Source organism: Mauremys reevesii, linkage group 2 (genome assembly GCF_016161935.1).
Source record: "Mauremys reevesii isolate NIE-2019 linkage group 2, ASM1616193v1, whole genome shotgun sequence".
Taxonomy (NCBI): Eukaryota; Metazoa; Chordata; order Testudines; family Geoemydidae; genus Mauremys; species Mauremys reevesii.
Window position 1 is genome coordinate 101,529,616 of NC_052624.1, and position 25,105 is coordinate 101,554,720.

The following is a 25,105-nucleotide window of genomic DNA, read 5'->3' on the forward strand; positions in this document are numbered from 1 at the left end:
AGATATTCCATCCTCATCAATAACAATTTTACATTCAACAACAAACACTTTGTTCAAACCATGGGAGCAGCCATGGGTACTAGATGGTTCCCCAATATGATAACTTCTTCATTGGACACCTTGAAGAAGAATTTCTGGACAAATGCATTATGAAGCCAATTATATACCTGATACATCAATGACATTTTCATCCTTTGGACAGATGATTTAAACTCCCTGATAGATCTCCACCACAACATTAACAATCACCACCCATCCATTAAACTCTCACTGGAACACTCCCACACTACCATCAACTTCCTGGACACCATGATCAGCTTCCGCAATGGAATCCTACAGACAACTATTTACAATAAACCCAAGGATCACCCCACCTACCTTCATAGACCCAGTAACTACCCCAAACGCACCAAGAAATCTTATCTATGGCCAGACACTCAGCTATCACAGAATATACTCTGAGGAGAAAGTTTGGAATATATACCTCAACACACTCAAAACCACCTTCACCAAACAAGGACACTCCACCAGAGAAGTAGATCACACCATGGAATGGGCCACCCAAATCCTCTGGAGAACCTGCTTCAATATAGAAATAAAACCCTCTCCGACCGCACACCCCGTTGACATCTACCACCCCACACTGGAACACATACAAGGTATAATCAAACAACTACAACCTATACCCATAGGGACCCAACCTGAAATAAATGTTTCCTTAACTTCCTCTTCTGGCCTTCAAACAACCCCTCCCCTCCCCCAACCTCCAAGCAACGCCCTAAGAATATGCAATGATTTTTAATGTCAATAAACGGATTTTTACCATATATATATATATATATATTTATATATAGCACAATAAATAAAACCAGGCACTGTTTAGAGATAAATAACCAGCATACAAATTATTACATTTCTCTATAGAAAGCAAGCAAGAAAGCAAGCAAGCAAAAAAGGACTTTTCAAGCCTACTGTAGCCCCAAAACCTTGTAAAAGCCTTTCTTCTTTGAAGCTCCTTTGCCCCTAGTCATCATCTAGAATCATTACTGAGCATCCCTAACTGTGTTTATGTGACCCCTTAAATAACATTTCCGTTATCAGAGTGGGCATGATATTATGGGTCTGAGACTGGTCTCACTGACACAAGCAGTAACCAAGAGTTACCCCACTGAAATTAATGGCATTACACTGGTGTAAAACTACTCTAAATGAAAGCAGAATCTAGTCCAAAGTTTCCCAAGGCTAGAATTACAAAGAAACTTAGGAACCTAGAAAATCACTGGGATTCACAAAGCCTCAGTTTGTCACTAGGTTCTGCATACGATGAATGTGGGGAGAGAGACGGGTGCCTCAGAAGGGATTCACAAAAGCCAGCATGCATGGCAGTGCCTTGCCTATGCTAGCTAGCCAATGAGAGATGCCAACATGAGGAGTGTGTGCTAAGACCCAGAGATAAGCCTACATTCTCAGCTGCTTGCTCTCTCTTTGGCCCAGTGCTGAAGCTGTTCCACTGTGAATAAATTAATGAAAGAACGACTGGACCAGAGTGAAGGTGTAAGAGCAAACATGAAAATGTCTCTGCACTCACCTGGGCAGTGGGAGACCCAGGATCCACTCCCCTTGCTCTATTTAAAAAAAAAAATCATTTATCTACAATGCAACAGCTTCAACAAGGGAGACTGAAGGAACCTCACAGCAGCATATTCCACAGCCCAGTGGTTAGGGCACTCATCTGAGAGGCAGCAGATCCATGTCCAAATCCCTTCTCAGTCCGGGGGGGGCGCGCTTGTGCTAGGTGTTGTCCTACAACCCAGGTGAGGACCCTAGCTACTGCTACTGGCCTGCTGATCCTGGTCCTCCAGCACAGCCTCATCTACTTCCCCTGGGAAAAATTCCTGGGTCCTAAAAGCCAAAATTTGGGTGAATAAAAATTGGTAGAATCTAAACACTGGCTTTTTCAAAACCCTGAATCTTTCAGGGAAAATCAGTAAATATGAAACTGGGTATGCTTGTTAGAGTTTAAATTAAGAGAAAACCACTTTTTCACAAAAGAGGCTGCTATATCCCATGAAATCACCAATCACATCCACACCTACCCAGAAAGGTAGCAAGACAGAGATAGAACACACCAAACTTGTGATACAGAGGAAAGGAATCTTGACCTGTAGACTAAATATCAAGAGATCCCAGAATCTGTGTTAGTGAAAAGTCTGGACAAATCTGTGCAATGTGCATCACACGTTAGAAAAGAGTCCAGACTGACACATGTACTGTAAACCTGACGTTTAGAGGACTCCCAACCTGGCTTTTCTTTTTGTATGGGATTCCCATTATGCAGGAACAAAATAAGAAGGCTGTATCAGATGTATGAAAAAGAAATTAAATTGGTTAAAACAGACTGTGTTCTACTTCCATAGCCAAAATTTGGAGTTTTAAACTGCATTTTCTAACACATAATTACTTAATCCTAAAATTAATTTCAGTGTCCACGTGATTTATCTTATAATGAACAGCTGCTAGAAAAAGCAAGGTGTTTTAGTATTTAAGCTGTGATCTGTGCAACATACAGTATTTACTAGACGTTCTGCTTTTGCTTAACACAAAGTTATACCTACTGTTTGAAATGCAGAGATGAAAGCAGTTCAATTTTCAGATCTGGCCTTTAGCCAATAGCAAATCAGTTGTTACAAAGCTAAACGACATTAGCAGGCTTATAAGAGCAGTAAGAACTTACAGTGGAACCATGAAGGTAAAGCTTTCACTTCCAAACTGTAAGAGCTAACACATTTATTCTCAATAGTAATTCTAAACAGAAGGCAGCTTTACATCGGTTTCAATCCTTAATGAAAAAACCACAACGGTTATTATGTCAAATTACAATGCTAGAAACATATATAGGTGGACTGTGCTATAGGCCAATATGAGGAGGTATTAGCACTTCATTATGTGCTGCTGCTTGATAGAAAAGTATTTTTGTGTACAGTAACTCCTCACTTAACGTTGTAGTTATGTTCCTGAAAAATGTGACTTTAAGTGAAACAGTGTTAAGCGAATCCAATTTCCGCATAAGAATTAATGTAAATTGGGGGGGGGAGCTAGGTTCCAGGGAAATTTTTTTTTGCCAGACAAATGCCATTATATACATTTAAAACAAGCAATTTAATACAGGTATAAGTTTTAAAAAATTTTAAAGAAATAATTTAATACTACAATCATCACTATTGAGTATGAAGCTTGGCTGAGGTGGTGGAGTTGGAGAGTGGAAGAGGATGGATTGTCCAGCTGCTCCTCTTGCTGTTCTTGCAAGCACAGGCACTGACTTTGCCAAGGGCAGGGGGCTCAACCCTCGGCCCATCCACTCCACCCCTTCCCCCAAGCGCCTACCCTTGAACCACCTCTTCTTCTCCCCCCTCCCCCTTTACTTCGCACACTGCGTCCTCGCTCCTCCCCACTCCCTCCCCTCCCTTCTGAACGCTGCAAGCCAGATGATTGCCACGGGCAGGAGGCGGAGGGGGAAGGTGCTGATCCGTGGGGTCTGCCGGTGGGCGGAAGGCGCTGTGGGGATGGGGACGAGGGCTTAGGGAGGCAACCAGCTGTGGAGAAAGCAGGTAGCCAAACATAAGAGTGGAGCATAGCACAACTGTAAATGAGCGTGTTCCCTAACTGATCAGCAAAGTAACAACATTAACCGGGACAACTTTAAGTGAGGAGTTACTGTAATTTTAAAGTAAATGGCAAGGTGAACAGAGCTTATGTACATGTGGTGCTGGTTTATTCTAAATCAAAAGAATAAATATATCAAGTCCATGGTCCCAGGCACAAATGGGATGTAACTGATTACTTCTTTGGACAAGATACTCATTCAGCACATAAAAATCATTTGCTGTCTGCCCTGTTGGACAAAAGTGTGAAGGGCTGTATTATTAAAATGTCAAGGTGATAGATGGATTTTGGAGTTTAAATATAGCAAACTAGGATTAATAAAAGTTAAAACTGATAACTCCTTTCTGATGGAGCTCAGGAAGCCTTGTCCACTGTTTTAACAATGGGTTCACTCAGTACATTACTTTTATTTCTCAAGCAGTATTCCAAAAATAAGTCTCTCTGGAAATTTTAAATAATTTTAACACTGTCCTTTCACAACAGACAGTGGTAATGTCTAACAATTAATATTTTTTTTTGGCAATAGTGAAACACAAATGAAAATTTATCTTGACATCTGTTTGACTACAATCAAGCAACAGAACTTCTCACAGGAGGTAGTATATCAAAAACCTAAGATGTGGCTGCTTGTAGATAAATATCAGTTTACCATGTGCCCTCAAGTTCAAACACACACATTTTGGATGACACCCTTACCCCCATTCCAGCACCTATATACTGAGTAAAAGGGCCAAAAAGTATAAAGCGGCATAGGAGCCTCTCTGCACAGGAAGCATGGAGGACAGCCCTGTGGCTGCCTTCTGAGAACCCCTCACAAGCTCTGGCATAGAGGGATTATGTGGGCAGAAAGATCATGTTAGGGGGCATGGCTACTGCAGAAATTCCAGGCTATAAGGCTGTTCAGAAAGGATGCCATAACTTAGGCCCACAGAACAATCTAAAGTATGCTGGGGCCACTACCAGACTTTGGGGTGGGGTCAGTCTAACGAAGGGCTTTTACTAATAGGTAGAGCGAATGGCCCAGGATAGAAGACTATGGAGATCTGTGGTTGGCGGCCCATACCCCGGTTGGGGTGACGGGCATGAATGAATGAATGAATGAAAGATATTGTTTAACTGGAATTCTCTGTTTCTCTGCTCTGTGCCAGGTTTATCTGGGCTCACAGGAGATGGATGGAATATCTGACTATGTCTTTGGTTAATTATCCCCAACCCCCCAATTTATTAACTTAATCACTGAACCAAAAGGCAATGAAATCTCTCATTGAACTCTTCTGACTTCTGAACTCCAGGTTTTCCTGGGACAAGTTTGAAGGAAAGGCTTTGTTACTCATTGAGCCAGTGTGTTCAGACTCTATGGCTGGGTGTTGCAAGGTTTTTTGACTCCGTGGTTTCAAGCAAGAAGCTGTGTGAAGAAGGGACAACATTCTTCAGAGTGCATCATGCTGCCTCTAGCGTTGATTTCAACACCTGGGAAATGGGGAAAAAACCTGCCAGGGCTGCAGGTTGTAAAAAAGACCCTCTTTGGGAATGTTTTCAAGAAATTCCGGTGCCCCTGGGTAAAAGAGGTACATGTGCAAAATGTAAACAGTGCACCAAAAGAGATGCAAGGCCAGGGTGTCAGAATGAACCAACAGTATGAAAAATGCTCCTCAGAAGGCAATGACTTAAGATCATGTGGACATGTGTGGATCAGTCAGTAAACTTATTTTTCTATCATTGTTACGGACTGCCTACTAAACGAGTAAATGATCACTAAGGGCTTGGCTACACTTGCAAATTTGCAGCGCTGCAGCAGGGTGTGAAAACACACCCTCTGCAGCGCTGCAATGCATGGGCGCCTTCGCGCCAGTGTAGTCAGCGCCCCAGCGCTGCGAGCGCTGCCCAGCGCTGTCCTGCTATTCCCCAGGGCTGGAGTACGGACAGCGCTGGGAGGGAGCTGGGGCTCGCTGGGCTTTGCGCTAGCTTGCTCAGCGCTGGCGCGGCTGGCTGCTGCGGCGGCAGCTGCAGCGAAATGCAAGTGTAGCCAAAGCCTTAGATTATTGTCCTACATTTGTGTTTTGTGTGGATTACTTCTGAATTTCAAAATATAATGTGCATGTTAGTTTGTTGTGGCAGCATTTAACAATTAAATTTTTGCTGGTACTGCTGGACTTCTGAGTGATTTTTTATTACTCAGTATAATCACACGACCTAGGTGAAGATTTCATGTTCCAAAGTAAAGTTTGATTAGGCATTTATGAATTTTAACCATTTAAAAAAATGCCATTTTCCCTCCCAAGCTGTTTGGTATGTTGCTAGAAATAATGGTTTAAATATATTTAGATCAATAACCCTTGTGATTTATTTAATTATTTCCCCTATAAAGCTGGGTTTGGAATAAATTATATCCTTTAAACTGTAGTACAAACGGATACAGTAAGAGGAACCTTTCATTTACAGTCTCCCTTTTCTAAAGCAGTGCAATGAGTAATATTTAGTGAGAGAGTGATTTTTTTTTCCATTTTGTTTCAGAGGCCAGCATAGCCACAAGGGATGATGACATCCATCATCTCAACACTTACATCTGTCAGCTGCCGGTACCACAGTAGTGCGGCAACTAAACATACAATAGACAATGAACTACTTTAAAACAAAACAAACAAACAAAAAAAGAGTTTCTTCATCATCCAGTAAAACCATGGATGAGTTCATAACCAGGACCAGCAAATTCCATCAAAACTCCATAGATTAAAAGAAATTTTGGTTCATTTATGCAACAAATTTTCCCCTTTGTCTTGTTCAGAACAAACGTTTGATTGACATGGTTAGTTCATTATGACCAGGCTACGCTTTAGCAGGCTGAGCAGACATTACCAGCAGGTTGCTAGATACAGTTTATGAGAAGGAAATGGAACAAACGTGCAAAAAACATTAATGGGAAATTAGTTAATCTGAGTCTTGATAGCTGGAGCAATGTACACAATGATTCAGTAATGTGTACTTGTGTGACAACAGAAGATGGGGTTGTCTATCTTACAGTAACAATTGATACATCAAGAAATGCCCACACAGCAGAATACTTAAAAGTAGCAGTAAAGGTTATAACAACCTGTGAACAAAAATTCAAGTGTCAAGTGTGTAGCTTTGTAACAGATAATCCTGCAAATATAACAACAGTGAGAAGATGATGATAATGAAGGGAACTTGAAACTTATATGTGTACAGTGCTCATCTGATGTAACTTTTAGCCAAAGACTTAAATACAACTGCAGGAATAAAGGAATTGTTGTTGATAGTGCAAAATACTTCAGAATACAACCACTTTGCTTCAAATTCACAAAAGAGAACAAGAGGATTTCTCCCCCATGATGTACAATGGAATTCAGGGGTTGACTGTTTTGAGCTACATACTGAGAACAGGCCTATTCTGATGATAACTTGTGAAGAAAATAGTGACAGAATAGATGGAATGATCACAGCCAAAGTAGTCAACATGGGACTAAAGAGAAATGTAGAAGATCTGCTGATTATACCGAAACCTATTTCCCTCGCCTTGGACACCCTGCAGAAGGATTGCAGCTGTACTACTGCTGCTGTTGAAATTTGGAAAGAACATGAAAAGCCATTGAAGAAAGAAATATTGAACGACAAAGTTAAATTGCAGGCAATAAAGAAGTGGATGGATCAAGTCCTTATTCCACCTAATTTCCCTGCCAATATTCTCAAGCCAAAGTAGATGCCTCACTGCTGAAGAAGAAGATGCTGCTATGACAAGATGCTATGCATCTAAGAATTACCCATCAATAATGCCAACCATAACAAATTTCAGGGCTGGGGGTGAACCATTCAAGCAGTACATGTTTAATGATGATATTTTACAGAAAGTCACCACTGAACTGGTGGAAGTCACTAGCTGAACACCTGGAACCAGAACCTGTTGAAGTGCTAAGCCAGCTTTTGACAGCAATAGCCTCTTCTGCATGCACGGAAAGAGTATTTTCTTCATTTGGACTAATTCAAAGTTGAGAAATCGACTGGAAGTTGACAAAGCAGGAAAACTTGTCTCTCTTTTCCAGTCCATCAGTGGTGGGTAACCTGCGGCCCATCAGGGTAATTTGCTGGTGGACTGCCAAACAGTATGTTTACATTTACATGGCTGTCCAGAGCGCCCATTGGCCACGGTTCGCTGTTCCCGGCCAATGGGAGCTGCAGGAAGTGGCGGCCAGCACGTCCCTGCAGACCGCTACTTTTGAGATCTAATTTTGAGGTTTTCTGCTGTGGGAGTAGATTTACCGTTGTTGGCAAAAGAGCTGTGCTGCCAGGCAGCTGCTGCTCCACACACCTGGAGAAGGAGAGGTTGCAGTAACTGCCTCCACATCAACCTTCTTCCACAGTGCTCTTTCTACAGTGTATGGCCCTGCACACCCTTGCTTGTGCCAAAATATAATAGTCCATTATTAACCTGGAATAGATTCCCAAAGTCTGAAGACTTCACTATCGTCTTTAGACATTAGGAGTCTATTCCATCATCTATCCGTGCAGCCACAGCAACTCATCATTGAGATGAATGGGAGTTACTCATGCATACTGAAAGAGAACAGATCTCTTCATTTCAGATAAGATTGAAAGGATCAAGCCATTAATATATACATTGCTTAAACACTGAAATCTCCAGATTCACACAGTCACAGAGAAATAACATCTCAAGCATGGATTAATCAGGACTGACTCTGTAGAAGTGCACATTGCACTGTGTCTGTGAAATATGTATATAGGTTTGTGATAATCTTTCTAAAACTGAACAGTTTATGCCATAGCCAGAAATCTATTTTTTTCTGTTTGCACTTATAAAAATACCTTTAACACAGTTCATAATGATTTGCAAGTCAAACTATTCTTTCTTATTCTACACCAGGACTCTGTAGACAAGGATTTAACTCCCAGTAATTCACTAATCTGAAATGTACCAGGACCAATTTTATGGACAGGCAGGATATGTCACAGTGGCTAGTAAACAGATATACAGTACTGGAATTTGTGTGTTACTAACAAGTTTAATCAGAGGAATGCCTATCCACCTATAACAGACTGTACAGTGGTTGCCATTTAAGTCAACATTTATAATCAGTTAGCACAGTCATATGCAAGACACCACAATTATGATAGTATATTAAATAGTACAAATGGATTCTACTTTCCTGTATCTAGAAAAGGAAATAAATGGGATAACACAGATAGCACTGTGTTAAAAAAAGATAAAAATCAGCATGTACTAATAGTAAATTATAACTACTGCAATCTCTAAAATCTCTTTACCTTACTAAAGTTAATGTGCAGTCTTATTTAGTTGTGTTGATCTTTAAGGAGTAAATCAATGACCAATATTTGCATACTTACACCAAATGTAAATCTATAGTAACTCAGTTGAAGTCAGTGGAGTTCAACCATTGTAATGTAGGTCAGAATCAGGCACCAACATTAGTTAATGGCAGGGATAGGCAACCTATGGCACGTGTGCCGAAGGCAGCACGCGAGCTGACTTTCAGTGGCACTCACACTGCCCAGGCCTTGGCCACCAGTCCAGAGGGCTCTGCATTTTAATTTAATTTTAAATGAAACGTGTAAACATTTTGAAACCTTATTTACTTTACATACAACAATAGTTTAGTTATATATTATAGACTTATAGAAAGAGACCTTCTAAAAATGTTAAAATGTATTACCGGCATGCAAAACTTTAAATTAGAGTGAATAAATGAAGATTCGGCACACCACTTCTGAAAGGTTGCCGACCCCTGGTCTATGGGATGTATAGTATCTCAGCATTTGTACGGTAACATCCACACTCATACAGAAAGCCTTAGATATCATATTTGGACATTGCCACATTCTCCTGTCACTTTGAAAAGCCTTTCAGATGGGCCAAGCTGCTTTTCCATTACACATAACAGAGTAAGAAGGAAACATTTGGAATAGCTCAAAACGTTATTTAAAATACAGATATGTGAAAGGATTTCTCTCTCTCTACTGTAATAAATACACTGTAGCAGGATTTATGACACAAAGATTTGGATTACCTTCAAAGCTATGTTTTTCCATTATCCAAAGGCCTCTGAAGATGTTCCAGACACAGGTAATCAGATGATTAGCTACTTCATTATTATTCAGTTTGCATCTAGGTCAGGGATCGGCAACCTTTCAGAAGTGGTGTGCCGAGTCTTCATTTATTCACTCTAATTTAAGGTTTTGCGTACCAGTAATACATTGTAACATTTTTAGAAGGTCTCTTTCTCTAAGTCGATAATATATAACTAAACTATCATTGTATATAAAGTAAATAATGTTTTTAAAATGTTTAAGAAGCTTCATTTAAAATTAAATTAAAATGCAGAGCCCTCCAGACTGGTGGCCAGGACCCAGGCAGTGTGAGTGCCACTGAAAATCAACTTGCATGCTGCCTTCAGCACACGTGCCATCGGTTACCTACCCCGATCTATGTTTTTGTTTTTATGGGGAGTATCTGTTCAGACAATCCAATAGTACGCCATGCTTGTCTCTGCTGTCACCACCCATTGTTTTCTTTAGTTTAAACTTCATTTTCTATTTAATTAGCTGCCTCACCTCTCTAGGGCTTCTTTAAATTCTGACCTTTGCAGAACCAAGCTAAGTAAAAGTTCCCTGGGAGAGCAAGAAGTCATACTCCTCCACTAGTTACACATGGCAGGACCACACTGATCAGTCAAGGCCGACTCCAGGAAATATGCTCAGAGAAAGCAATAACCCATATATGGGGAAAACTGTTATAACTACATTGACAGCTGCTCTATAACATCCACCCTTAAAAGGGAGTGCAGTATACTTGTTTTTAGTTCATACCTGCCTACACATGGTGACAGGCACAGAAATCTCTCTCAATCATGGTGATCAAACCCAGCTATTGCATTCTTTTCCCTGGAAGCTGACTGTCAGTTAATTCTTAAATCATTTTTGAAGTAGAAGAAACCATAACACCTTACAAAAGAGATATGGAGTGAGTCAAGTAAGAGGCGAGCAAGAGTTTGCTTTTAATTTGGCTGAATAAAGCTAGTGAACAAAGAACTTAAATGTCTGTAAAGCAGTTTGTATGTGCGCAAAAGAGAGTACATGCGTCCAGGGGTACATGTATGAGAAAGAAAGTACCCCAGGATAAATAAGTGAAAGTGTGAGTGTGTCTCAGTCCATGAGTGTGTGTGTGTGTGTGTGTGTGGTCAGCCCCCACATCCAAGATCACCCTCACGTGCTTTTTGACATGCACATTCTCTTTTTCATGCACACTTCACACCTGCTTCTCATACATATGCCAGACGCACCCCTCACTTACTCTTCACCCCCCCACCCAACTCAGTCACACAAAGCCCGGCTCTACCCCATTCACCCCTGCACTTGTTGAGTCACTGCATATTCTCAGTGAGTCATCCTTCCAGATGTCCAGTCAACCTCACTCAGTCACCAGTCAGTCCTGACTTGTCAGTTCTCTCCATCCCAAAACAATCGCTTCTATTTCCTCTCCTCCTGTCTCTCCAGATTTGTCTTCTAGGTCTTTAGAGGGAAATATTGGAGCCTGGAAGGGGGCTGGGTACAACAGCAGTACTGAACCTGGACTCAGACAAGATGACAGCAATTAAGGAATAGGCCTGCCTCAGTGTACTGTGATCCTGGAAAAATCACTGATCTTCAATCCTCACCATGAGCCTCGCTAGTGGGAATCAGAAATAATCAGAGACCTGGGGCCCATGCAGCTTGTTCTGCTAAAGTATAGTGAGTGGTGCTCTCCTTACGGGCCAGACAGCATAACAGAAAAATTCTTCTTTTGGCTTCGTTGCAGCTATACTAGGGGGCTTTGCCTGCATAGGGATAGGTATGTCGCCCTGGGGTGTGTGAATTTTTCACTCTCCTCGGTGATGTTGCCATGCTTGCAGAAACTGTAGTACAGACAAGGTCTACATCTGGGTCCAAATTTGTATGTCTAGTCTTGAAGGCAGAGGCGTGACTATTAACCCTTTTTATCACCCAGATATTCAAGTCTCCTGACCCACACATGGTGACTCAAAGCCTATAGTCAATGGGAGTCTTCCAAATTAAGGGAATGAAGATCTAAACAGCAGTTCAGTCTCATTCACTGGCCAACAAATATTTGGCCTTTTTGCCATCCAGTTTTGCTGTGAATTAGTGATGATTTTGAATGTGTTTATGTACTGGAGATAAAGTGTGCTAAAGTAGCCAACTCATTTCACAGAGTTAAAGGAAGAAGATGTTAACATCTTTCACTCACTACATATCTGGGCCGAATTTAGGTCAATGAGATAGAAAGTCTCTGGCCATTAGCAGTCTCCTGAGCCATCCAGTCCCTCTCCTGCTTAGGTAATAGGTAACAATTGGAGATATACCAATCTCCTAGAACTGGAAGGGACCTCAAAAGGTCATCGAGTCCAGCCCCCTGCCTTCACTAGCAGGACCAATTTTTTGCCCCAGATCCCTAAGTGGTCCCCTCAAGGATTGAACTCACAACCCTGGGTTTAGCAGGCCAATGCTCAAACCACTGAGCTATCCCTCTTGCTGCATTTCCAACAGAACAACCCATTTAAATAACACTAAGTGATGATCAGAAAATCACTCATTGATCCAAAATCTGAACCCACAACAAAAAAAAGATAGTATCACCCGGTCCCAACTTTGCCAACGAATCCAGAAGAGTGATGAACTCTGAGACCCAACATAATTAAAAATGATAATGTTTCAGGTAAGTCCCAGTTCCAAAGGGTATTTTGAAAGTCTTTTCTAACTCTCTGTAAAGGAAGATTTGAGCAGCTATTGATGCTGAACTATGAGAACTTGAGGATGAATTCTCTCTGAAACCTTGACAGAAGTTTCAGAATTAGACCTCTCAACTTTAAAGTCTCATTTCCTGTTCTTTTAAATATGAACAAATGAAAAAGAAAAATTCTAGATCGCACAGAAAATAAATTCAGTATTACTAGTTCTGTAGTAAATTATACATAAGTTTTGTTAAAGTACTTTGTATTGTAATCATGACGTTGGATTTCTGCAATATGTTCTACTTGGTGGAGTACATGAAGACCGTTTGGAAACTACAATAAGTGTAGAATATTATAGAGGTAAGCACTGCCCAGAGCCTGCACCTCTCCCACCCCCCACACCCCACCCCTGAGCCTCCTCTCGCACCCAAACTCTCTCCCGGAGCCTGCAGCCATCCTGCACCCTAACCCCCTGCTCAGCCCTGAGCCCCCTCCCACTCCCAAACTCCCTCCCAGAGCCCGCACCCCCACCCCCTACCCACCCTGCTGAAAATGAGTGAGTGAGCAAGGATGGGGAGAGCGAGCAATGGAGGGAGGGGGATGGAGTGGCCCTCAGAGAAGGGGCGAGGCAGGGGGTGAGGAAAGGGTGTTCAGTTTTCTGAAATCAGAAAGTTGGAAACCCTAGCACTACAGAACAGTTGCGATCAGCTGGGATGCTGATGCTGAGGCTCCCTAGTCTGAGGACTGGGGGCAATGAAATTACTGTTCCAAAGAATGGCATTCATTGACATTCAGGGCATGCTGCAACGAGTATTTACCCAGGCTTTGGCGGAGATGGTTGTTTAAAGAGAGTTTGTGGGAGTTGGGTTTGGCAGGTATTTTGTTTGCATTCCGATAACGTATTCTTTTATTGTATTGTACACCTACCCCTACATTTACAACAGATATAAACTGGGAGAAGAGGGAGAAAAATCAAGTTTCTGTTTGAGGAGAGGTCAGGTCTAGACACGCACCCAAATTATTCATGACACTTATTTTGGCCCTATCAAAGAGAATTAGAAAGTCAAGAATTGTGAAAGGTGGGTGCAGCTGATCCTGTGCAATTAGAGAAAAAAATTCCATACTATAGAATCTCAGGGTTGGAAGGAAACCCAGGAGGTCATCTAGTCCAACCCCCTGCTCAAAGCAGGACCAATCCCTAAACAGATTTTTGCCCCATATCCCTAAGTGGCCTCCTCAAGGATTCAGCTCACAAACCCTGGGTTTAGCAGGCCAATGCTCAAACCACTGAGCTATCCCTCCCCCCAAAACATGCTCCCTCCCTGAAACAAACAACAAAACAGATACACCAAAGCTATTCAATAGTTGACTATTCTGTTTACAGTTTGCTAAGGTGTTGAACACATAACAGAACTGTGAACAAAATGCTAGATGATACTCTTAAATGTGTCTGATCACATGAACACATATTTCAGGTGGAATGCATAAAATTATTACTTTTGGGGTGTAGGTTGAGGTTACAGAAGGAAATCAATGAATGCCAAGAACAGCTGGATTGTAATAACAATTAGCACTTATGCAGCACTTTAAATGTATTTCTTTTAGTTTATAAATTGTGCTTACTAGAACAGTCTTATAGGAACTGATTAAATTCTCATTTAAATCAACTGAAGGGAGCCTTTTCATTGGCATGCTTGGGAAGTGGATTACAGCCTCAGTACATATAACTGTATGTTCAAAGCACAGTATAATACAAGCATCTAATGAGGATGTACAAAATCTGGAGAGGTAGCTTAAAAAATGCTTTCTTCATTTAGACAAGGCAGAGAAAAATGAATTGCTTAGAGGCATGCATGTTAGTGTGGTAAAGCCACGATTATGAGTTTTCTGAATCCTATCACTGTGCTTATTCTATTAGGCATCTTCCCTCTTTGTAACTACCTATCAGTGTGATTTCTATAAACCTAAAGTAACCATTGTGCTTAAACTTTTCATCTTTGTTAATTGCATGTCTACTTCCAGAACATGTCCCACCAAAGACTTCACTTCCACCAAGTACAACCTGTAGTGGGCAAAACGCTTATCTGGCTTCATAAATGTGATGCAGTGATGATGACTCCTTTTTCCTTTTTGACAGTATTAGAAGTCATGAGTAAAAACCAAACAATTCTTTCTAGGCACAAATGTTTAATCAAAGGATAAGAATGGGTGGCTTATTTTATGCTACTCTCTTTTCCCCTTCACTGGCTCCACAATGTCAAAGGGCAGCATAGTTTCTAATGGGCAAATCTCACTTTTAATTTCTGCCACTGAACTAAGCATTTAAAGATTCAAGTCAATTATAGACAAATGTATTTCAGTCTAAGATATTCCCTGAACAAAAATTCTGCATTGAAATCTAGTTAAAGTTGCTCAGGTAAACTTTCCACCAGCACAACCCTAAAAAAGCCAAGAAATCCCTAGTCTTCAGCCAGCCCTTGTAATGTGCAACCATGACTTCATCTCCTCCACATTACCTCATCAACACCCACCCCCTAAGAAACAAATTCCTCTGCCCTCCACGCCCACACAAAACATGTAACACTGAACTGCAACTACATGGAGTCGCGTGGTCATTTTTCTAATTGTTCGGAATACCAGACTGGGCTTAAACTAAAGTAGATGGTTAGTGTGTATTGTGTAGATTTTTAATTGACGATTACATGTTTAAGTATTGTGTTAACAGAAGGAATTAGTTGGTTATTAAAAAGAAATAGGCTGTGATAGTGTTTATCATTTTGCAAAGTTGTTTATTCTAGTACTGTTATTCAGGTGATATAAATGGGGAAGAATGGTGTTGTATTTTGTTCTTTCAGTAACTGGTTTTTGTGGTCACGTTAAGGTGAAAACCAGAGGTAATACATGGGGTTGTTAAACTACTGGAAACCCAAAGAAAAAAAAAACAGCAAAATTTAAAAAAGGGAGCATTTTAAAATATTTGATCTGCAGAAGTTATTAGGCTATTTTAATGAAAATATTCATAGGAAGGTCAGTTGTGCCATGAAGGGTTATTGTGCCACATTTGGAGATGAAATTAATTCAGAAATACATAAAACCGAGGAATTTCCATTTCATTTTATGTGGAAATTATAATGTAACCTTAACTCCAGTGTTACTGCTGATGACTCCACAAAACTGCCTCACATTGTAATTAATAGGATTTTCCATTTTTTTAATTCTCCCCCTTACAGGAGGAACAGCAACAATCACTCTTGTGGCTCTTCCACGGAACTCTACTGAACAATTAGGTTTTGTTCAGGAGTATTACATTAAAACAAACAAACAAACACTCAGAAGAGCAGCCTCCTAAGGCACTTATAATCTTGGGGGGGAAAAAAATATAAAAAAAAAAAAAGAATGATTATTCAGTTTCATCCCCTCATTCCACAGATCACTATGAAAAGAGGGTACCAGAGATAATCTATCTCACACTGGCAATCATCTGAAAGTAATAAGCAATGACTTCTGTTCCTGCTGTGCGATATCAAAAGAAAAAATGCTGGGAAAAGCATTACATTCATGTATTATTAAAATCACTTACCATGCCGGGAAAGATTCCTGTTTGTGACCTCTCCTTTCTCACGGAACCCAGGGCTCACGCTGAGCCCTCCCACATCCCCATCAGGGCTGGTGAAGCCATTCACTTGACTCGTGTCCCTGGAGACTGTGTTCATGCGGGTTGGGATAGGTTCAAATGTAGGGTCCAGTTCCAAGATCAGCCGATTCAGCTGCTCAATTGACTGATCGATATCAAGAGTAGGAGAGGATGGCAGGTCCTCGACATTCACTCCTAAAGCCAGGCCATTTGTGTCTTTCTCAGCTACTAATCTGGATTTAAAAGCCTCAGGCACTGGGTGTTCTGCTACTTCACTGGTACTTGGCACAGTTCCTATCCCCCGCTGCACAGCGTCTCTGCTGCTGGATCCCCGGGTAGGTGTGTCAGGGATTCTGGGTTGGCTCTGCCCATTGCCTGAATTCTCTACAGTGCTAGGAATGCCAAGCCTTACTTCACTCTCGGGGGAGTAGGTGTATTGGTGAGCAGTGACCATCTGCTGTTGGCGCACCCAAGTCTGGGTAGAATAGTTACTAGGGCCATAAGCCTGAGGCTGAGTGGAAACAGGAGGATTCCTTTGCAGCTGCTGGGATTGCTTAGGCTCACCACTTCCAAATGATCTCTCATACAGGGGGTCCACACCTATTCCCAGGTCTGGGGCCAGAGCATTGTGGTGGTCCTCTCCAGGGTTGCTTCCAAAGCCATCCGAGAGCAGCGAATTCTGACTGCTCTTGTGGCAGCTGAAGTTTCCAAGGTGGGCTGAGTGCTGCCCTTCAGAGGAGGACAGTGTCCCGATGCTGTCCACACTGTGAAGGTCATGGCTGGGCATCTCATCATCCAGAATATCCGTCTCCCTATCCTTCAGTTTGGTGTGTCCGTTCACATGAACCTGAGCTGGCACTATGTGGCGAGTCCCACTGTACTTGCTTTGGGCATCAGTCATATCCTTGAGGGGACTGACTGAGTTTTCTAGGCCGAAACCACTAAGTAGCTGGTCCAGCTCTGCCTTCTCTTGTGGGCTCAGGCCCCGTTTGATTCCCGGTGCTGGATGCTCCTCGGTCTTGTCCGTCCTTATAGAAGTTGTGGAGTGTCCTGAATCACTGCTGACAGAGAGAGTATGGTCACTGTGATCCGGGCTGCTGATCACAGGAACCCCCTGGGCTCCACTGGGGATGCTAGTATCTGAAGAGCTCTTCTTCCTCACTTTAGCATAAAGACTGCCATCAATAGGACCCTGGGTGTGGAGCACTGTGAAAGGAGAAGCAACAGGGTCAGGGAAAGAAAAGGACAGAGTATTAGATAAAAGCGCTGAACAGCATTACATTACATTGCAGAGGTACTGCTGACAGCACACTCGTTAATTTTCTTTGTAAGCATATGCTCGTTTTAGAAACCAAACATCAACCAAAAGCACTCTCTTGCCTTATGGACCACATTTCAATTTACAGCAGGGCCCTTCAGACAATTGTATGAAACAGGTGGAGAAAAAAACAGTTATGTACATGACCTTGTAGCAAAATACAGTTCTCTACTTTTATACTTTCATAGAAGTGAAATCATGGCGCTGCAATAACAAGACCACTGGTTTGAAGACCCACACTATTACGTATCTGGCATTTGAGAGACATGACTGGGATGCATTCCACTAAGACTGAACAAGGGTTACTGGAACTTTCAAGTTGTGCTCTTAGCACGTTTTGCAACTGCCAGTCTGCCAGCTCCTACTAAATATGTTAAACATATTACCACTGATCAACTGCTATTGTTTTCTTTTTGGTAGCCCACAGAAATGACAGGTACTTAATCAGAGCAGGAGTCTGTGTGCAGCGTATCAGAACATAAACATTATCTCTCAACAGAGGCATGAACACAATATCTAACTAGCTTTGTATGATACATATTGTATATACAGGGCACCTTTAGTGGGTATTTTCTTTTTAATTTTAATAATGTCAAGGCAACTATTTCTCACAAGTCAGAGTATGAAACACAGGGATAAAGAGAATCAGGCTAAACCTCAACTCCACAAGAAAGAAAGAAAGAAAGAAAGAAAGAAAGAAAGAAAGAAAGAAAGAAACCTACTGCACTTGTATAACATTTGTCATGGAGTATGAGCATCCTTGATTTTGTCTCTGATCTGCAAAAGACTTTAATTAAGAAGTTCATATCTAGTCAGACATGCAGAAATTGTATAAGCAGCAAAGAGTCCTGTGGCACCTTATAGACTAACAGACGTTTTGGAGCATGAGCTTTCGTGGGTGAATACCCACTTCGTCGGATGCATGTTGCATCCGATGAAGTGGGTATTCACCCACGAAAGCTCATGCTTCCAAAACGTCTGTTAGTCTATAAGGTGCCACAGGACTCTTTGCTGCTTTTACAAATCCAGACTAACACGGCTACCTCTCTGATACCAGAAACTGAGAAATTTTATAATATGCAACAATTGGGGTGGGGGGGATACAAGAGAATGTATCCACTCAATTTAATAGTGTAGAGTGTGGGAATGGACCAAATTCTGCTCCTGATTACACCAGTGCAACCCTTGTAATGTCACCGAAGTTGCAGCATTGTAAATGAGCGTCTGTGTGAATCAGGTTTTATAGGAGTGTCTGCTAACTTCTGAGCCAGGTGTCACACTATGCCTCCAAACACCTGCAAACGTACTCTACCTACAGTATCTACGTAATATAAACAGATTAAAGGGACCGGTCAATGGGACCGCACACATACTTAAGATTACGTGCATGCCTAAATGCTTTGTTGGATTGTGATCAGAGAGAACACAGGTAGCCTCTTCAACAACTGAAGTTTCATTTCAAGTTTCCAAATCCCTTTTGTGTTCAAAATGTCTATATTTGGCCATGCCCAACATAAAACGTTTTATTTGTTTGTTTGGAAGGTTTCAACAAACTTGGTCAATTCATTTGAGTTACTTGAACATTAAACAAAACCACTCTTCCCACATGTTCTCTCAAAAACTTTTGGACATGTTTAATTCAGAAATGACTAAAACTGTAATCCTGAACTTGGCTTGTTTTTTATATTGTTCGTTAAGATTTTTTAAAAATACTCGTAATTTTGAAGAATATTGGCTCTGTAGCTTTAATGTTATAAATACCTGAAGTTGCTTATTTCATGCATAAGATGTACCTTTCTACCATTCATTTTCTAGGATGTAAACTAAGCTCACGCAAACTGAGAGCATCCATATTGAGACTTACCTAGAATGCAAGTGATGCCAAACTAACAACTACAAAAATCAAGACAAGGAGATCTAATGTCATATCAAACACATCCCATTCACAATCCAACATATTCTAAAGGAGCTTCCAAACTCAGACCACACTTTAATATTCATTAACAAAGGTTATTCCTAAACCAGAGCATCCCAAGGCCGCAGAATTCAAAATGTCTGAATTATCCTCACTATATGAAATAATTGAGCATAATTGGAGTAGGAGGTTGGTCTCACATCTGTGGACATGTTACTACATGGAAAGCAAAAAATGTTGTCTAGAAATCTGCAAAGCCTATTACACATGGCCATAATTCAAAAGCATACGGTATATTTGATTCTGAAATAGCTATTGTTCTTGGCACTGATGTCATTGTACCTCATTATGATAGAAACAATTTTCACTGTTTTCTCTATATTTGTTTATTTTTAAATACATTTATTTTAAAAAGTTATACAATAGAACTCAGATGAATTCCAAAGCTAGTATTAAGCTCTCAACCTCAACACTGCCCCCTGGTGCATATTCCTTAAAATAAAGTTTTCATCTCATATATAATTTGTCAAATACAGTATACTATTCTGCAAACAGGAATATTTTACACATGTGTTCACTACACATGCATCATGCTGTATTACTCTATTAATCCCACTAAAGAAAGAAATAGTTTTAAAACACAAACAAGTGAGGTGACTGAAAATGCCATGACAAACAGACTGTCAGCGTCTCATCAGTGACTCTAGAGAAAATTTGTCAGAACCAATTTTTACATAAGATTCTGAGGACTTCCTAATCAGTTTGGGTTGGAAATAATAGTGTGAGAATAGCCTCCTCCATGTTATTTCAGCACTAGCACTTCTGTTAATAGACAAAACTAAGAAGCAGAGAGAACATTTTAAAGCCTCAAAAGAGTTTTGTTTGGCCCCATCTTATTTTATCCAGATCACTTCTCCCATCCCTGTTTGTCAGGGTTCACTAAAGGAAGGTTTTGATAGTCTTCTAGACATTTTGGGCCAAGGAGAATAAAAGAAGCTCTTACTATGTTTAAGTGGGTACATATTCTGACAGTTTAGGGAGTAATTCTGTTGGGTTTGTTTATGTAGCTTCCACTGATTTCAAAGGGGCTTGTGCAACCATAGGTAGACTAAGTCCCTTAGCTATTACCTAATTCACAAACTGAAAGTGAATCCTCCTCTTGCTTTGAAGAGCACTCTCACAAAACTCTCCATTTGAAAGTGCAATTTTCTGTTGTATGCACAGCCAGGAAAGTAAAATATGTGGTTTCGTTTTGGCAGGATTCATGGCTCATTTACAAGAAAATTTATATTAGGCAGGAATTCCTGAAGAATCATTTGTTACCAACATTTGAGAGTAGTTTGATCATGAGGAAACTACAGCATTAAAATTTAGGTCCAGACAAATCTTTTTTGAAGGCAATGGACAATTTAGTCTGTATACTTGACGTTGCAAGGTCAGCTGACAGATCTGATACACTCACAGATGGGATGCACTATAACAAGTACAATCTTTTCATGGCATGCTTAAAATTACACATTGGTCATGAAATTTTCTGAAATTATTGGTTAGTCTTTCTGACTATTTTGTGATTTCAGAAAGGGCCTTATTCATAAAGCATACCCATGATGATAATGAATTCATCAGTTTATAATGGCAGGAAAAAATATTTGGTTGGAAAACACATTACTTGTAAGGCACACTGCCAAATTTCCTCCAGTTAGAGCACAGCATACTGAATGTTATGTGAGAGGTCTAATAGGTTTCAGTCAATAAATAAAGGACAACTTTCTAATTTTTTTTTATTTATTTTTTAAGAGACCAGACATTACGAGTATGTTTCTATTAAGAAAAGAACTGCACAGAATGTCAAAACATAAGGTTCTGAAAGAACAACAAAAAGCATAAACCCACTGGGCTAGAACAAACAATTTCCTTCCCCAAGGCATTTCTCTGTGTACTGATTGTTACAACTCTGCTGAAGTTTACCCTGGTACAGAAAAGGGCTTCTATTCACCAGGCTGAATGCATCACTGATAGGTACATACATGAATGTGTCACTGTACTGTAGCTTGCAGTGTTGTTGTAGCCCTGTTCATCCCAGGATATGAGACACAAGGGGGAGGGAGAGGGAGGTGTGAAGTAATATATTTTATTTGACTATCTCCTGTTAGTGAAAGAGACAAGCTTTTTTGAGCTATGCAGAGCTTTTCTTCAGGTATTTATTGGTCCCATACCTCACCCACATTGTCTCTCTCACTGTACTCTATACAGATACTCAAGTACAATACATATGGCTTAGAGAGCTTTGTTATAGGAAAAATCACTGATTGATGGTTTCTCAACCTCTTGGACGCCATGCTCTGTCAGCAGTCCTCATTGCTGATAGATATCCTAAGTTGCTATTGGTGCCTGTTGATCAAAGGGTGGAGAGATTGTCATATGGGATTCTTTACTATTGTAACTACAGTTCAATTTAATGTTTTGTTGCTAAAAGAAATCAAAGTGTTTTGTTTTTTAAAATGCAACTGTGGGAAAATTATTTTCTGTCCGGCAATCATTTCCTTGTGGCTAGTTTCCAGTATACATATTAAAAAAACAACAACAGGCAAACTTAAAATACTGCTTTGATTAGTATGGTTGGATATCACAACCCCATGATCTAAACAGATTCAGGAGCTGGGGAAGAACTCATGGGGAGGAAGGTGTAAAACTAATATTCTTTTACTGATAAAAAAGAACTCTTCCTGACTTACTTTTCTCTGTTTTCCAAAACTGAACATAATACCCTATTAGGTAAATTACCACTACTGTAAAACCTTCAAAACATGCAAGTAAGGCACAAATACACACACCTCGATGAAACATTCCAGCACATAGATTTGGTGCTTCTTATAAGATGTTAAAGACAAAATCCTGCCCAATGTGGGTGGTTGTTCTAGGAGGGTAAATAATGCAGGTAACCTTTCCTGCATTTGCATCACCAGCATAGCACGTTACTCATGGTCACTGGAGTGCTAGGCAGCTGTTACAGCAAATGTGCTTCCTACTCTGCCAACAGGTCATGGACTGCTGGTTTGGGGGCAAGGCTAGCACCTTTGTGCTCCGCAGAGAATATTCACCCTGTTTCTTCCTGAGACATTCTGTACTTACGTGAGACTGGCCGTCTCATGGCCAACATTGCTTGCATTATTATTAATCATTTATAATAATGCCTTGCGACCACAATCTGTTAGGGACCTCATTGTGCTAGGCACTGTACAAACACATAGTATGAGAGATCCCCTGTGCCAAAGACCCTACATGAGTAATGAGTAAGAGGATTTTGTCCTAACCACTTACACCACAGGTTCAGTAGTGAAAAGAAAAAAACACAATCATTTGGTCCTGCATTTTGATATTTTCAAATCTCATAAGCTAAACGCAAAAATCGAGGTGGCCGTGGGGGGCGGGGGAGTTGGGGGGTGGGGAGTTGTTTTCATTTGAAAGAGAAAAAATGCTGTTTGGTCCTATTATTAGAAAACTGGATATATTTTTACATAGCCACATACAGCAAGAAAACAAAACCACAAAGATGACTAGATCTAACTCAATTTTTAGAAAAGTTGGGGTACAATATTGTTCTTCAATATATTTCATTTCTGTTACTAATTAGCACCTTAGATTATTAAAATGAAAAGGACTTTAAATCTCATTTACTTTTCACTATTTGTGCTCTTTGTTTGTGTGCTGCACTTCAGGCATTGAAACTACATTGCTCAGTTTCACTTTCTTCATAGTGCTTTGGAGCAGGCAATAAAAGAACAGTACTGTTTGGTTTTCCAATACTTCTCAGGGTTGTTTTACGAAAAAAAATCATTTTTCACTTAATTAAAAGAATTACAATGTTTCTATTCAGATTGGGTTATGCAAAATTATAGAGTTGCAGCTTAAACTACTTGGGGGTAAAATGAGTGTCCCCACTCATTTAAGTAAGTTAAAAACATCCTTTTGTTATGAGTGTGTAAGTGAAAGGAGTGGTTTCAAACTCTGAAAAGATCCTATTTCTTGGCTAAGACACTTAATTAATGGCTATTCAAATCCTGGTTCTCATCAGACCTTCAGCCTGAAGTGAGGACTAAGAAGCTGGACAAGTTTCAGGTTTCTTTGAATGGCCAACATTAACTAATAAGCACCAGGGAAGGGTGTAGCTCCAGGAATGTTTTAGATGAAATCAGATGAAGAATAAATTCTGCAAGAAAAATCCCTCCTCTGACTGTCATGCAGATGAATGAAAACTTGTTCTGCCTTTTGTACTTAGAGCTTTTCAATTTTAAAGTACAGTTCTACTCAGACAAATCACTCTGTTGAAGAATGACACCTTTTTACTCAAAGGCGGCAGTCCATTGGAAACTATTGAGTCTTTCAGTGGGGTTTGGATCATCAGGCTCCAACTCTCCTATCTGTATTTATTTATAGGGAGTGAAACCTGCTAGGTTAGTGCTAACACAGGGAGAGAGGATGAGCTATTGTATTCTAGCTCGAGCATCAACAGAATGATAAATAAAGAAATGATCCAAAACCCATGGAAAAAACCTCTCATTTAATTCAATGGGTTTTGAGTGCTAATTTCTAGATGCAGGGGTAAATTCTGCTCTTGGTGGTTGCACAGGTATAAGGTAGGAGAGAGCAGAAATTGGCGTGCAAAAATTTTATTGCTGGTAACAATGCACTAATCTTCAGATCTCAGGCTGTTTCCAGTCCTGGCAGTTTACCTGTAAACTGAGCAAATCTAATCTGCAATCAGTGAGAGACAACAATATTTTTTCTTTATAGTCAAGTTTCTAAGCAGAACTTCAATACAGTAACTTATAATTCCTTTCTTTACACAGTACAGTCACACAGTATAAGAAGCTGAGAGTTGCAGGATATTTAGTAAAAAGAACAGGAGTACTTGTGATATTTAGTCTCTCTTGCAGAGGGATCAGCTACCACAGAATGTCAGGCTGGAAGAGACTTCAGGAGGTCATCTAGTCCAACCCTCTCTTCAAAGCAGGACCAATCCCCAGACAGATTTTTTCCCCAGATCCCTAAATGCACCCCTCAATGCTTGAACTCAAACCCTGGGTTTAGCAGGCCAATGCTCAAACCACTGAGCAATCCCACCCCCATAAGTTGCTATTCAACCTCAGACCTCTGTCAGGGTTTGCATCATGACAGACAGGATGATGTTTCAACATTGGTATCTTTGTGACTTGTTCTACCATTGTAAAACAGGCAACTCAGTTTCCTGGCATTTACTGTTTCACTCCACAACCCCCAAACTGCCAGCACTAGAAGAGTAAGCGGGCTAGAATCCCTGAACAGCTGCAGACAGTGTGAACTCTATCTTATTTAGCATCAGCGTGACTGGACTGCCTAGCTAATTCACTTGTTAAGAAGAATTCTACAAAGAAAAGATTAGAGATAAGCAGCTCAAATAGTTTAATACACTGTACATGTATTCTGTACCTGTTAATTTATTTTTTTCTGAATAAGAAAGTGTATAGGGTTTAATTTTCCTGAGTGGACAGCTAAACAGAGCTCCTGAACCTGTAGTGGTAATTTAAACCACTGTTTAGCCATGTAAAACAGGTATTAGCATGTCTCAAGAAATATGGGATCTGGATCTCCCACCTAGGTACCTCCTTTTGCCCCACTGTCAAATTTTAATTATGGACCAACTCCAAAATCCCATGGTCAAGCTCTTTTTTAAGTGATCACTTCAAAGCATCGGTACTGTATGTGGTTTAAAGATATCACAGTGATAAACTCCATATATAAACACCTGTGATCAATAG

At 40.5% G+C, this 25,105-nt stretch overlaps 1 protein-coding gene across 10 annotated transcripts in view; it reads right to left on the bottom strand.

Moving 5' to 3' along the window:
* Positions 1–25,105, bottom strand: part of TNS3 (tensin 3) — a 350,809-nt gene that overhangs the window by 84,164 nt on the left and 241,540 nt on the right. For all 10 annotated transcript variants that reach the window (XM_039523944.1, XM_039523943.1, XM_039523948.1 and 7 more), the window contains one exon: positions 16,021–17,280. In XM_039523944.1, coding sequence (XP_039379878.1) covers positions 16,021–17,280 — 1,260 coding nt within the window. The remainder of the gene's footprint in view (positions 1–16,020; positions 17,281–25,105) is intronic.